The 15,126-nt window shown below is 44.0% G+C and overlaps 1 protein-coding gene across 1 annotated transcript; it reads right to left on the bottom strand.

Moving 5' to 3' along the window:
* Positions 1 to 11,274: 11,274 nt before the first annotated feature.
* LOC119328698 (probable xyloglucan endotransglucosylase/hydrolase protein 23) lies at positions 11,275 to 12,629 on the bottom strand. The gene is made up of 3 exons (XM_037601672.1): positions 12,251 to 12,629; positions 11,963 to 12,156; positions 11,275 to 11,895 (listed from the first exon to the last, which is right to left on the bottom strand). The coding sequence occupies exons 1-3, from the start codon at positions 12,500 to 12,502 to the stop codon at positions 11,472 to 11,474; spliced, it is 870 nt and encodes a 289-aa protein (XP_037457569.1). The 5' UTR covers positions 12,503 to 12,629; the 3' UTR covers positions 11,275 to 11,471.
* Positions 12,630 to 15,126: the final 2,497 nt, after the last annotated feature.

The following is a 15,126-nucleotide window of genomic DNA, read 5'->3' on the forward strand; positions in this document are numbered from 1 at the left end:
ACCACTCTTTTGGTATGATCACATATAGTACTTGATTGAATTGATGGTGACGTGCATAGCACGTGCACACTTACTAGTATGCCTTATGATAAAAAGTAATTTAAAGTATATGTGTTGATTTTTCTTCCAAATGCAAGCTACTACTAGTAGACCTTATCAAAGAATAGAAATAGACTCTCAGTACACATGCATCTCTCCTCTCCATTTTAGGCCTTCTTTGGTTCATAGGATTGAAAAATCATAGGATAGAAAAGTCATAGGAAATGAGATGACGTGCATCTCAAATTCTATGCATAGGTATAGAAAAGGAGATGCCCTTTGATTCACACCATAGGATTTTTTCCATTGTGTCTAGACTAATGTTTATTTTCCTATGAAATGTGAAGGATAGGAAGAATTCCTCCATAGGAATAGGATTTCATTCCTACAAACCAAAAGTTCTGAAAGAATTTTTTCTATGAAAATCCTACAAAATTCCTTCAAACCAAAGGAGGCCTTAACTTTTTCAACTTTATGCATTGGATCATACTTTTTGTCTCTAAGCACCCGCCTTCTGAAGAGGATCCCGTTTTTCATCCGAATCTATTTTTTCGGTTATCCAATCCTACATAAGGCATCACCCTGAGGCTATGCATTGGCCATGCCCTCACGAGGCCACACGGTGGGCGACGCGCATGCACGGGGCCGTACCGGCACAGCTGGAAAACAGCACGGGCACGGCTGCCCTGCGACGGTGCGAGGACGGAGCGCCAGCCCAACGCCCTCAACCAGCCAGCTCGATCGAAACGGATCTTTTACGGGATCATATCCGGTAGAGCAGTACCACGCGCGTGGCGAGAAAGGAACCAGCGGCGTGCATGCATGCACGTGGGCGATATGCATGTCGGTTTCGCCGTCCATCTCCAGAAATTTACCCGTACGTACTGGCTTGTGGTCTCGACTTGGTCACGGCCCGCTGAGACGGGCCGCTAGCCGGTTCGAGCTTGTTCATAAATCACAATGAAGACCTGCATAGGACGGGGTTCCGAGGGCTGTACATGTGGATTCTGGTCTTCTGGTTTTTTTTAGGGTTACACACCACTGGTCCTCTGGTTCTGGAGTCAGCGCATACTTGATGATTAACGCAGCGCGCAGGGGCCACGAACGAATTGACACCGCGCAGCACGCACCTACGTGCATCGCATTGCATGGCCCCCGGCCGGAGTCGGACGCGCTCAATCAAGGCGTGCGGCGGAGCGCATCCCATGCGCCGACACCGGCGGAGCAGTGGTACCAGCGTCACCTTTCGACTCCACTCGAATTCGCTACACCGGCTGGATGGATCCCTTGCACTGCATGCTCCTACTTCGAATTTTGCCATGGTCTCTCCCGCTGTTTGAAAATCAGACAAGGGCGGTTTGGATCTCGCAACGTCCTTGCTCTGTTCTGGTGCAAGAGTGAATCACAATTTGGCTGTGTTCGCCTTAAGTTGTATTTTTGTTTCATTTTCTAATTTCCCACATGCCAGAAGGATCATCTTGACACTTTATGACACACACCTTGTATCTATTCTCTACATACAAGATTTTTTTGCGGGTTATCTAGATGTGCTTTAGCAAAATGGTTACTCTTTGCGGGTTAGTGCGGATGGTGTTTGAGATCATTGTTGTCACTGACCGCAATCTAAGTGGCTCGCAACGCTAGTTTACAACGCCTCACTGGCGTGGTACACTAAACAAGAGATGTCCAAAGAAGTTAATGATGCATAAAGCGCCAACATGGAGTTTCTACTCCGGGGTGTAAATGCACCCGGAACAACAAGATCAGAGGGAAAAACTAGTAAAACAAATCAGTACAATAGTACTACAGTAACATTTTTCGGTACTCCCTTCTTTTATAATGTAGTGCGTGTAGTTTTTTTTAAGTCAAACTTTGTAAATCCTAATCAAGTATTTACATCTACAACACCAAAAATATAAAATATAAAACTATATACTTATGATGAATCTAATGATATATGTTTGACATTCTATATGTAAGTGGTTTCTTTTTAGACTTGGTCCAAGTATCTAAGGTTTGACTTTTCAAAAAACTCTATGTGCACTACACTATGAAATAGAGGGAACAACATTTTTAGACGAATAGAAAATGCAGATAGGGGAAGTATGGAATGTGCAAGCCGACATGAGCGTCGCGAAGTCCAAGAAGCAAGCAGTGAAGAGGAAACAGATGTTGACGTGCGATTTTTTGCCCTCGCCATGATTAACTTAGAGCTGGTTGCCATTTGCCAACCGCATGCAGATGCAGGCACGCCGCCGTACGTCCACCCGCGTCGCCTTCCGCCTGTGCCCCGGCCCACGGCCGTGCGCAGCAGGCACAGGCCATGGTCACCGCCGCTCCGGTGAAATACGACAGTGTGTGTAGGTCCGGCTGGTCGACGGCCATGAATGCGACGCATGAATGTCGCACCTGCAAAATAATGTAATAATGAAATAAACAATCATATGAGTGCCATTACGTCGCGAGGATTATTCCAACGAGTTTACGGCTGGTGGAGAATTATTCGAACCAGGCCCCAGATGCATGGAATTTGGCTTTGGGTCCAGACTCGAGAGCTAGCTCTCCCACGTTGTGCTGCACGTACGTGCGCATGCAGACTCCACCAGTGCGGGAGGCTACGGCTAGCTCCAGCAAGCTGCCACCAGAGACGCGACGAACCTCGCGTCGGCGGGGGGCTGAGCTCGGCTTCCGTGGCACGAATGAGACAAGGCAGCGTGGACCCCAAATGAGATGAGCAGGCGACCACAATACGCGCCGGCCGGCCTCCGGGAGGTACACGCGCGCGCCCGATCACGAGGCCACACCACACGGCGGGTGATGCGCATGCACGGAGCCGTACCGGCACAGCTGGTGAGCAGCACGGGCACGGCTCTCAGGGCAGGGCCGGCTGCCGGCTGCCGTGCGAGGACGGAGCGCCAGCCCGGCGCCCCTCTGCTAGCCAGCCAGCTCGATCGAGACGGATCTTTACGCGATCATAACCGGGTGACCACGCGCGTGGTGATGCATCTACTATACCACTATAAAAAGAAGAGAGAGGCAGATCCAAACAATCACATCCATCCATCATCAAAATCTAATGACCCTTAATCATTTTGTGTTTAACGTTGCTAACCACGCAACAAGCCACTAACAGATCGCTAATTCAGCCCCTGCCGTTTAGAAAAAAGGACAAACCGCCCGCACGACCTCTCCCGCACTTCCCCATCTCTCGCCACCACCTCCTCCTCCCACGCCTTTTGCCTCGCCGCCCCGACCTCTATCTCCCTCCACCTCCTCTCGCGCCGTTCGCCTTGCCGTCCCGATCTCTCGCCCCTCCTCCTCCCGCGCCGTTCGCCTCGCCGCCCCGCAAACTCCCGCAACCATTAGCTGGAGCCGCCGCTCAAGCCGCTCGTCGCTCGAGCCACCGCCTCGCCCCGCGCCCATCGCCGCAGGGAACCGCCGGAGTCGTCCGCCCTTGTAGCCGCAGCAGGTCGCCGCTAGAGACGGAGCCTCGCGCCTGCCCGCCCCGCCCCACCGGCCTGTCCTTACGGGTAGGTCACGACACTCGGGAAGAGCGCAACGAAGGAGTAGGTGAAGGAAATGACGGCGGCGATGATGGAGATAAGGTGACCTTCTCCAGGCTCGGCAATTGCAAGAGAACGACCTCGGCGAGGCCGAACAACATCAGATACATTATCCCTTCGTTGCTGCATGTCACGTCGTGGCCCTTGTAATGGCTGCAGTTGTTGTATGCGCGGACCTGCACTATTAAGGCACGCGACCCTTGTAATGGCGGCAGTTGCTGCGCGGACCTGCACTCTTAAGGCCAGGAACTTCTTTCTTTCCATTGACTATCTTAACAAAATTACCGAACTCCTTCCTCTCTTCCATGTGGAGATGATCTGCAGCTCTCTCATGGATGGCAAGGCCTTCCCATTGAGTATCTGAGTTCCCTCGAGTTTCTCTTTCTTGCGGTAAAGTTTAGTTTGCAGAATGATATATTTCGGACCTTTGCTTCACGCATAGTTCTGAATTTTGTTGCACGTGCATTTCTTAACTGACAACACCGAACGAAAGCTTCAGTTTACAGAAATGGCAGATTTTAGACCTTTGGTTAATATGATGTTTTCCCCCGGTATCTGGCTCTTCTACAGAATGAAAGCCTGCATGGAGTCGCCAAGATGGACCAGGCGAAGGAAGCTGCATGATCTGCCGACGCACCTCAACATGTCACTCGGTGCATCTTTCTCTTGTAAGTTGTAAGGCCTCCATGGAATTGTTGGATATATGCATGGAAATTATCTCCAATCATGTGTTGTAGTTCTGATCATCTTCCATATTTTTTTTGTAAATTTACCTATTTCGTACTAAGGATTAGGAATCTCTTATGAGAGATGAAAATTTTAGTTTGTGTGTATGTAGACTGGGTAGTGTGTCTGTCAGAAGCAAATTTGATGGGGTTGCGCTTGCGCAACTGGCACTACAACAAAATGTCGTGAAGCCTGCCTCGCCATGGAGGAGAATAGCATAGTGTTATTCAATGGGAGGTGCTAATTTACATAGCTTAGACACATTCGCTTTTTTTAGTGGAAAAATATACCGTAAGGGCAGATACTAAGCTTTTGTGAAATTTTGGTTCCAATCGGTGATTTTCTTATTAGAAACTGGTTGTGTCGCTACTTAAATATGGCATGAGGATTGAGGATCTACTTATTATTAGAAATGAATTGTTGCTATGTAGATTTTCATGCCGAAGTGAAGAAATACCCTGCCACTATGGAACGTGTGTTCTGAAACAGTTGAATATATCAGTTCAGCTGCAATGGTAGCGATGGAGACATCATGCGGCGGTTATCAGTACAGTGCAGATGATCATGTGGCCATTTTGGTTTATCTTCAGTACGATGTTTAATATCGGTATAGCTACTGTAATCTCCCAAATGATCTGTTTATTTTTTCTTTTTGTTTTTTTTATTCTGATGTCTTACTAATATTTTATTTCCTGCAGCCAATTCAATCTCGTACCCTGTAATTTGGTTCGTCCGAGAGATACTAGCTGCACCTTTTCAACTTGTCAGTTGCACTAGCAAGTTTTGTAGCAGAGACTTCTTTGATGATATTGTTGATGTTTTAAGGAAGACCTGGTCAATAGGGAGTTCGTTGTATCAAGGTGGTTCTGCATCCAGAGCACTCATGCTTACATCTGAAATTGCCATTTGGGAATCACTCTCGAAAGATCTGTACCAGGTAACTTAAATTTGTTTGCATGCCTATTAATTTTTTAATTAGTATATTATGCAACTTACGTTGTCTCTTGTTTTAGATTTTGAGTGCAGTCCGGAGCATTTTGTACGGTTTTGTTGTGTTCTTTTCAACGTGCAATAGGCATCGGCTCAGGTAAAAAAGATTGGCTTGCATGCAAAGGTAGTATTTGCAAATCATACAAACAATTAGTCAAAAATCTGAATGATGAGAACATCCATTGACGAGATACATTCTTCGGCATTGAACACCGCCCTGTCACGATGTTCAGTCTCTAGGTTGTAGTGTGTGAGATGGACGAGAAATCTGAGCATGTCCACTTGTCCAGGTTTTGAGTACTGCTGTGTGTCATTTGTATTTGTTCAGTTGTGATGGTTGTGATGTGTGTAGTCTGTACTGAATTTTGGCTACAAACGCTACTATAATCTTTCATATTTTTGAATTATTAATAACCTGACATTCTTATTCATATTTTTGGTAAATGTTTGCGACTAAGATGACCACATAAGTACCTAGGTTATGGCCTGTTAAACTAATGTTCCTTTTTTAGTGCCATTTACATTATTTATAATCTTACACAGTTCATCATTCTGCATCCATTGGATAAGGTGAGCATGTTCTCCTTTAGATTTTTTTTCTGCTGTAAACCAAAATGATTGATTTTTTATAGGTATCCCGCACAGACCACTACAGTATCCTATTTATTGCGCCACTACTACAAATTCATGATAGTCGCCATTCCCATCCTCCATGGATGCTCCCAGGAGGACATGGTGTCTGTGGAGGTGCAATATGTGATTCTAACAAGGGTAGAGCTTAAAGATGTGAACCAAAATGATTGATTTTTTTATAGGTATCCCTCGTCGACCGCTGCAGTATCATATTTGTTGCACCACTACTACTAATTCATATAAGCAAACAGTATTGCACCCATTATTGCATCATTTAGCTATTCTTTATTTCCTCATCCAACAATGTTTCTTTGTAGTTCCATTGAATTAACAAGATAGTTTTTATAACTTATCTGTGCAGGTATATGCATAGATTGTGTCGACCACGTGTCTCCTTCATACTACTTATGTTGATGGATTAATTGGTTGAATGATGCTTATCTTCTCTTCTTTTCTTTACATTTTGGTGATCAAATCAAATTTGAGATGTATTTATAATGATCACATACTTGGTGTGCTTCGTCTTGCAGCAACATGATTTCAGACGAATGTAAGGCTGAAGGAAGATTTTAGAGATGGCAAAGGCTTCAGCAAGGACATGAGACAAGAGGTAAACATTCTTCTATGTGTTCCCCTTTGCTATTTTAGACTATATTGTTGAAACTGAGCAACAAAAATTCAAGTTGAATTAGTGCCACCAACTATCCTTGGCTTTGTTTCTAACCTTATAATCCAGTATTTCATATGCGACTGCGACTGAGGCCATGGTACATGCCCTTTTAGGTAAACCAACAGAGAATTTCTCAACGAACCTTCACTTTTAATGCAAGTTCACAAGCCGATTACTGTATCTTTAAGTAGCATTTGGTTGCTTGGATGAAGCTGGATTGGAGATTGCCATCCAGCTTTTAGAAGTCCTAGTTTTATTTGTTTGGTTGGATGGACATGATAGGCTCTGTATCCAGTTAAAACGAATGTATCTCCAACCAGGGAAAATCCAAGTGCTAGAAAATCTCCAGTTAGCCGAGCCACTTCTTGCCCCCACTGATTAAGCTTAAACATGACGTATATATTTCTCTTAGAGAAATATTCACTTGCGGCATTCATCGAACAACACCTTTTCTGAATCACAGAAATGGTCTTGGCCAAATGCTAGGTCGAGTCAACAATCCTCTACCTTTTATAGGCTCTTCACATGCACATACCTCTGGTTCATGTAACATCTATAATTAATGAGTTCCAATAACTTTACACTGAAGGATTTATTAATTTAGAAATTTATTTATGCACCACTGGTAACACTTGTATGTCACTACTGTATGTAATTACTTTATACTACCACTTGTGAGATAAAGGGTATTTTTGGACGTATTGTTCCAGTATCTCAAGATGCTATATGAGCACTCTAAGTCTAGCACCAGCATTGTTTTTGAAGTAGAAGAAAACAAAAATGGTTAAACTATCTACAAGTTTTCCATATGTCCACTAAAAGAACATCACAATCTCATTCTAACAATATTCTTCATTAAGTCAACTTCGGCACCATGATTTTTCTAAAAATAGAGAATGACGTTTTTTACGAAGATGATGAATATTTTCAAGAAGAAAAAATGACTTCCCTTTTTATTTCTTTTGCATGTTTAATATTGCCCGATATGTTTACCACTACATGTATTGCTTAAAGGAACTAAGTTATTCTAAGAAGGTTGGTCGTGCTATTTGGAATTTCAAACATGCTTCATATGTTGTACAGTGTACAAATGAACAAACAATTGACTTATCCATTTGCAGAGCTTGCTTTAACACAATTAACATTTCTTTGATAATATCTCCCTCCGTCCCAAAATAAGTGTCTCAACTTTGTACTAGCTTTAGTATAAAATTGTACTACTAAGCTTGAGACAGTTATTTTGGGTCGGAGGGAGTATGATTTGATTGCAAAATCTGATATGCGAGACGCCATGGAGATGTGATCTTAGGATGTTCAAAAAGATGGCATCTAAGTTCTTCAAACGCTTTTAGAAGTAGGGCTCCAATCAAAATAAGAATTGGTACTTCAAGATGGAATTTATTCCGCTCGACAAGTAGATGTCATTTATTTTCTCTCTCAAAGAAATTAGATGGCATTTCTTCATTTTGAGAACCTACTGCTTTTGTGTGTATATTGGATTGTTTTTCGAGATGTGATATTCATTTATGAAGTAATACATAATTCGTTTCAAAGTTCTACACCTGCCCGTGAGCATGCGAAGTTAAGCAGAACATAGTTTGTAATGATCCAGTCAGAGCGAAATTTAAGGCAATGGCTCTGCTGACAGGTGGCACTGTTTTTTTTTTACGGGTGGCACTGTTATCCTCACCGCCCTTGCTCTTGGATCATCACTCAAGCATATCTTTGCGTGCGTGTATACACTCACAAATGATGAACTAGGCAATCTAATATATATCGTGGTATCGTGGATTGATGATATTTCATTATCATTAATTTCCTTAATAAAAAGATATAGTGGATTCGAATAAATTTTAATGATACTATTTTTATCAGCTAGCAGTTGTAACAAACGTTCTATGCCTTAAGAAAATTTTGTTGGTGTTGATATCATGGTGCCATTGATATATTCTATGTGAGGTTGCCTTTTCAGTCGTCACAAAATTTAATCTTCTTTAACAACCAATCAGAACACCTAATGGATGAAACAACATATATTACTGTCTGTATGCAACAACATGACCACAACTATGTCAACTTGAAAAACAGTGTGTCCCCATTTAACTTAATACTTTTTTGGAACATTTATTTTGTATTTGTGTGAAATCAACTTTGATCAATGTTTAAGACGTGCATTGCACGTGCAAATTTACTAGTGCATGCATATGGGCGATGCATGTCGGTTTCGTCGTCCATCTCTGCAATTTTTCCTGTACGTACGTACTGGTCCTGGAGATGCCGGTCCGAGCTTGTTCGTAATTCACAACGCGGATCTGCAAAGGAGAGTGGTGCGACTTTGTCCATATAATTTTGGTCTTCGTTTTTTTAGGAGGCATAAAAAAAATTAGTCTTCTTGAGTCACACTTAGAGCATTTATAACCAAACTTGGCAAATTCAACCCCTCAAACTCCAGCGGACGCGCCCGGACGCGTCGGCGTAAAGCGGTAAAGTGACCGATCACACCTCAAAAAATGCATTTCACATTCGGATATCTAAAATTAAAAACCTTAAATCCATACTTTGCGTGGAGCTTCGTCCAGTTGCGCTCTGCTCGTCCGGCGGCTGGCTGCTCCCCTCATAGTATTGGTCCGATCGCTGGCAAGGTAGAATAGGGCATGGGACACGAGCCGGCTCACGGGACTCAATGTGCCACCGTCTTCCATGCCCTATTCTTCCTCGCCGGAGCCCGGAACCCGTTGGGTGCTGGTGGACGTCAGAACGATGATGGATTCGTCCTAGGACGAGCCGGCGACATCCACCACGACACGGTTGCGGCACCCGGACTGATGCACCATACGGGGCGCCGGAGATTGCAACTCCGCCTCGCCCACATCCACCGCGTCCCGCTGCGGCGCACGGCGGACACGCCGCGCCATGTTTGTGTCGGACGACGCCCACGGTGCGTCCATGGCCTCGGCGCGTCAACGAAGGCGTTGCGCGTACGTCACCGAGTTCGGACGTTAGGCGGACCACACCGCCTCTGGTGAGGCAGCTACGCCTACCCTTGCACCGGCTCCGTGCACCATTTGGGCGAACGCAATGCATTCCCGACGGAAAGAGTCCGAGAGCTGTTCTGCATGGGCCTCCTTCCGGAAACGGCGGAGCGCAAGCCGGACAACCATCTTCTCTTCGGGGCCAAGTGAAATGAGCTCAGGGTCGACGGATCTAAAGGTAAAGGACTTGGATCCACAGTCAGACGGCGTCAGGGATGAGTTTAAGGGATGGAGGGGAGTGGAGTGGTGTGAAGTGATTTAGATTTGATCCGACAGCAGATACGGAAAAATATATGTGAGGCAAAATGGGTCGGGTCCGATGTGACGAACGTGCCCGGACAGCAGATGATTAACGCATCGCCCAGGGTCCCGACGAATTGACGCCGGCTTTGCATTGGCATTGCAATGGCCCTGGCCTGAGTCGGCCGGACGCGTTGAAGGGCGGCGGAGCGCATCCCTCCCATGCGCCGACAGGGGTCTAAATCCCAACGCCAGGCTTGCTTAGTGGCGTCACCTTTCAACTCCACTGGAATTCGCTACACCAGCTCCATCGATCCGTTGATGCTCCTGCTTCGAATTTTGCCATGGTCTCTCTGGCTGTGCCGATCGAGTGAGCTGGCAAAGTACGGGCACTCAAGGTGCGTTTGGTTGCAAGGGCGGTCATGAATGGGTTGGGATCGTTTAGAAAATAGACATGTTTGGTTATAAAGCACATGAATGGTTCGAGCCAAAAAAAGAGAATATGCCATGAAGAAGCTGAACCGTTCCACCCAACCAAATCGGTCGAATCAAATGGCCACCCTTTGCATGCATGACTATGTGAGCATGACTGGTGGTCCCGTCCTAAATAATTAGCTCACCATTTATATTCAGCCAAACACATGAATTGAATGGTTCAATCCCAAAAAAATTGAACGGTCCCAACCCATTCATACGACACCTTCAACCAAACGCATCCCAAGTGGCTCCGATCTGATCGACCCCACCCCTTTCGTGCAATCATGGGGGATTGGGCTACCATCAGTATTCAGCAGCTAGGCAGAAATATTTTGGGCTCGTAGGCACAGCCCACAGGTGTTAATTTGAACGAAAGGAGGACATTTGAATATCGGACAAGGGTTTGGATCTCGCAACGTCCTTGTTCTGTTCTGTCTCTGGTGCCAACAGAGTGAATCACAAGTTGGCTGTTTTCGCCTTAAGTTAGAGTAGTACTTTCTTTTTCATTTTCTAAATTTTCCACATGCCAAAATGATCATCTTGACACTTTATTACACACACGTACTTCTATCCATTCTCCACATACAAGAATTATTTGGTAGGAGCAATAGTAAGTTTCTTTTTTGCCAAATTCCCTATAGGGATCAAAAATACGGACGGGAACGTATGGCTCTCGGGTGTAACTACACCTGAGTTTTTTTAAAACATAGTAATTTGTAAAAAAGTAAAAAAAAACCTGAAACTTTTGGGGAACAAAATACTAAATTTATTGTTGCACTCGTATAAAAACTTTCACGAAGAAATGGATGTCATGTTGTTGCTAAAACTTTCACGAATATAGTATCAATTAAGACTTTGTTAAATCCCAGTCGATTGAGATTTAGCAAATTCTGAACAAAGGACGTAAGAGAAGGTAATATATTGCACAAGAATTGAACCACCGGTTACTTTACAAATTTCCCATTACCAATCCTTATTGATGGATTTCGGTCTATACATACACCCCATCTTTCCTATCTCCGGCCGTCTTCCTCCGGCCATCAACGGATATGCAGGCCAATGCTAGCAGCTGCCGGATATATAGCTCGATGGACATGGGGACTACATGGAGCACTCGGCGGGGACGCCCGTGGCGACGCGCTTGGGGTCAGTGCAGTAGTTGTAGATCATGTAATTGCTCTGCACCCAACGCATGCGCTCCTGCCGCGTCAGATCCAGCTCCTGGTTGTACCAGTCGCCGGCCGCGGCTGCGCCACCAATGCCTGGGGCGACCTCCGTGCCGACGCTGGCGCCGCAGTGCGGCTTGCCGCCCGCGGTCACCACGCACGCGTCGGCCTTGAAGCCGCGGTACGAGGCGGAGAACGGGGCATGGGACCAGTCCGTCTTGACGCGGCCGCCCTGCGTGGCCCAGTCGTCGGCGTTCCAGAGGCTGGAGTAGAGGCGCATCGGCTGGTTCTTGGGGAATGCGATGCCCTTTCCCTCCAGGTTCCTGAAGTCTCTGATCGGCATGTCGTCCACCATGAAGCTGCATTTACAACTAAATCAGTCACTGAACTTCTTGTTGGTGGTAATGGCAATTATAATAAACTTACATGATGTGCTTGGGGTTCCAGAGGATGGAGTAGGTGTGGAAGTCGTTGGTGGGATCGAACCAAAGGCGGAACTGCTGCTCCCGTTGGCCCTGCCCCTGCGTGAACACGTTGGTGTGCAGCGTGTACGGCTCGCCGGTGACGTTGCCCAGGAACTCGAAGTCGATCTCGTCGTGCGTCGGCCCCTGCGACGACAGCTGCACATTCATACACGCCAAACCGAACGAAGTTAGGCAACCGTGTCATCCGATCAAGACCGAAAAGCAGAGGAAAGAATGAATGCCGGCGTACGTAGTAGGCCGTGACGGTGCCGGCGGAGTTGCCGGGGACGAGCTTGAGCTGCATGTCGATCTTGCCGTAGAGGTACTCGTGCTTGGACTGGAACCCGGAGCCGGAGACCTTATCGAGCCCCAGCGTGAGGAGCTGGCCGTTGTCGAGGATCTTGCCGCGCCCGTCACCCCAGGTGACGTCGAACTCCTTGTCGAAGCTCGCCGCCGCCAGGGCACAAGAGGCGAGCAGGATGGCCAGCACCGACACCGCCATGCGTTGCGGGCTCGATGCTCCCAAAAGTAAGCTCACCCAACTAGAGCTAGCTAGGAAGAACAAGTGCTAGAAGATGAAGATGAGGAGAAAGCTTGATGGAAGCTTGTGTTGTGTGAGTGGAATGAGCAGGGCGTGAGGGCGTTTATATAGTGGTTTGGAGATAAGCGTGGCGTGCCGGATGGATGGATGGTTCGGCGAATCGGAGAGGAGTTCGCCAGCTCGGGTGTATTTGCGTGTGAGTTGGCGCCAGAGGAGAGGAGACAGGGCAGGACGGTACTGTGGCGAGTGAGTAGCGAACAATTTTCTGATGGAAAATGAGACGCCTGACTGCCCCGACATGGCCACGCCAGAGGCTCTCACCTACAGCAAGACGACGTTAAGCATCGATCGAGACGTATAGCAGATTTCAGGAGGCAAGGCAACAGCTTTTGATTTTATTATATGATTATTTGAGATGATTTTGTGCTTTGTACCCAAATGGCAGTACAAAACATACATGATGCATGAACAAGAATTAGTCAGGGATGGATGGACGACCTATTATTTGCGACAATCTTTTTCATCTCGAAGCGTGTGATGATTCCTGGTATGTTAGATAGGTTGAGACAACACAAAATGGATAGAACTCTCTCATGTCTCAGAGCTATCGTTGCTATTATTTGGGATTGGCAATCGATGCCCTTAGCTAGTGATTACGTGTTAGATGCATCTGTATTTAGATAAATTTAAGATACGCAATTTGAAACGGAGGGAGTACTTTCATGTTAAGGCTGTTCTGGTCACTAATCCTCTAGTGCTATACAATTATAAGTAGGTTATTTTCATTAACCTATTTATCTTACAATGGAAGTATGTCACCTCGACATGTAATCATGCATAGGAAAAAGGGTCACATACAATCATGTATGACAAAATGCTTTTTATGGTACTTACATTCAATAAATCCTTTACAACTATATACAAGAAATAAATACAATAAATAATATGTATATTCAATTCCACTTTTCATTTTTTATCAAAATATTTATGTTTCGTACAAACAAATCTCATTGAATTGTAAGGCAACCGATTTATGTAACACTGCATGAGGTATCATCTAGTTTTAGCAGCCTTGATTTTTCTCCTCAACAATCTAAACGATGAGAAAATTGCTTGACATCAAGTCTAGCAAGGGCCACGTCTCTGGTCAGGACGTGTTCAATTAATTTAGGTTCTCACCTATTGGAATAATGGAACTGATTGCTCATGCATCCATTTGAAACCAGGAAATTTATTTTCACTTCAAAGGTACGAAGGCATTGACTCTGATAGTTTGATACCGAAGTAACTTTTATTTTTATTTTTTATTTTGCTTACTCGATTGTGCTTCTTTATGTAAGGAAAAATCACAAAAATCAGTTTGCTTACTACAAAAAATGTGAAGAACAATACATGTAGACCACGTGTAAGATAAGTATTTCATAATCCTTAAAAATATTAGGAATAATTATTCCATTACTAGATAGGGATCTATGTATATCCATGTTTAGTAAACTAGATGATGCCCCAAGTGTTGTGACAACTGTGTAATAAATACTTCCTCCGTTCTTAAATATTGACTTTCTAGAGATTTCAACAAGTGACTACATATGGAGCAAAATGAGTGAATCTACACTCTAAAATATGTCTATATACATCCTTATGTGGTAATCCATTTGAAATCTTTAAAAAGACAAATATTTAGGAACTGAGGGAGTAGGTGTTTCAAAACAACTAAAATTGATGCAAAAACAATGGTCCAAAATTATGTGCACATAGAGAAAAAAATTTAAATTGAACTTAATATGACACCATCTTTAACAAAGATGTGAAGCACGAACAATTTTTTTCCTCGTAGCATCCAACACATATACAGCCCATAACATGCTATTTTTTAAATAAATTCTTAAAGTTTGCCATCTTTCCAAACAAAAAAAATCTCTAACTTTGCCATGTGCGAATTACAAAATTCCAAAGGTTGCCTTGATTGTTTTAGAGATTTTTTTCTGAAATATTCCATATTTTTCAAATAACAAGCTTATTAAATTTTCCATCTGTAATTTTTTTATAGGTAGCATGGAAATTTTATTATGTTGATCATGGGATTTTTATTATTTTCTATCATGGAAATTTTATTATGTTGATCATGGTATTTTTATTATTCTCTATCATGGCAATTTTATGTGTTTGATTTTATGTTATAACAAAGAAAATGTAAAATATGGCCATTTTATTATTAAGAGCGCATAAATTTTATTTTTAATATCATGAAATTTCTATTATTTCCACAATGGGCACCTTTTCTTTGTATTTTATATAATAAAATCAATTTTTGCATCATTATCATTGAAAAAACTAAAAACTCTGTTGCCATGTCAACACATTTTTTATTGTCTTGCCATCTTAAACTATACAACCACGGCAAAGTTAAAATACATTTATGTAATGTGATGGTAAGTCAGGGTGAAAAAGTTACACAATGGTAAATTACTTGAACATACCATGGCAATTTTGTGGAACATACCATGGAAAATTCTTTTCATAATTTTCTTATTTGAATATTTTTGCCATGGTGAATTATTTTTAAAATATTTTAGCATGCTAAA

The sequence above is a fragment of the Triticum dicoccoides genome, chromosome 7A (genome assembly GCF_002162155.2).
Source record: "Triticum dicoccoides isolate Atlit2015 ecotype Zavitan chromosome 7A, WEW_v2.0, whole genome shotgun sequence".
In the NCBI taxonomy this organism is placed as follows: domain Eukaryota; kingdom Viridiplantae; phylum Streptophyta; class Magnoliopsida; order Poales; family Poaceae; genus Triticum; species Triticum dicoccoides.

What these genes read in the sequence shown, in the direction of transcription:
- LOC119328698 (XM_037601672.1), bottom strand. Translation starts at nt 12,502, where the DNA reads ATGGCGGTGTCGGTGCTGGCCATCCTGCTCGCCTCTTGTGCCCTGGCG. An exon ending in GCACCGTCACGGCCTACTAC is followed by an intron (nt 12,157 to 12,250) that starts GTACGCCGGCAT and finishes ATGAATGTGCAG; the next exon opens with CTGTCGTCGCAGGGGCCGAC. An exon ending in TGGAACCCCAAGCACATCAT is followed by an intron (nt 11,896 to 11,962) that starts GTAAGTTTATTA and finishes TTGTAAATGCAG; the next exon opens with CTTCATGGTGGACGACATGC.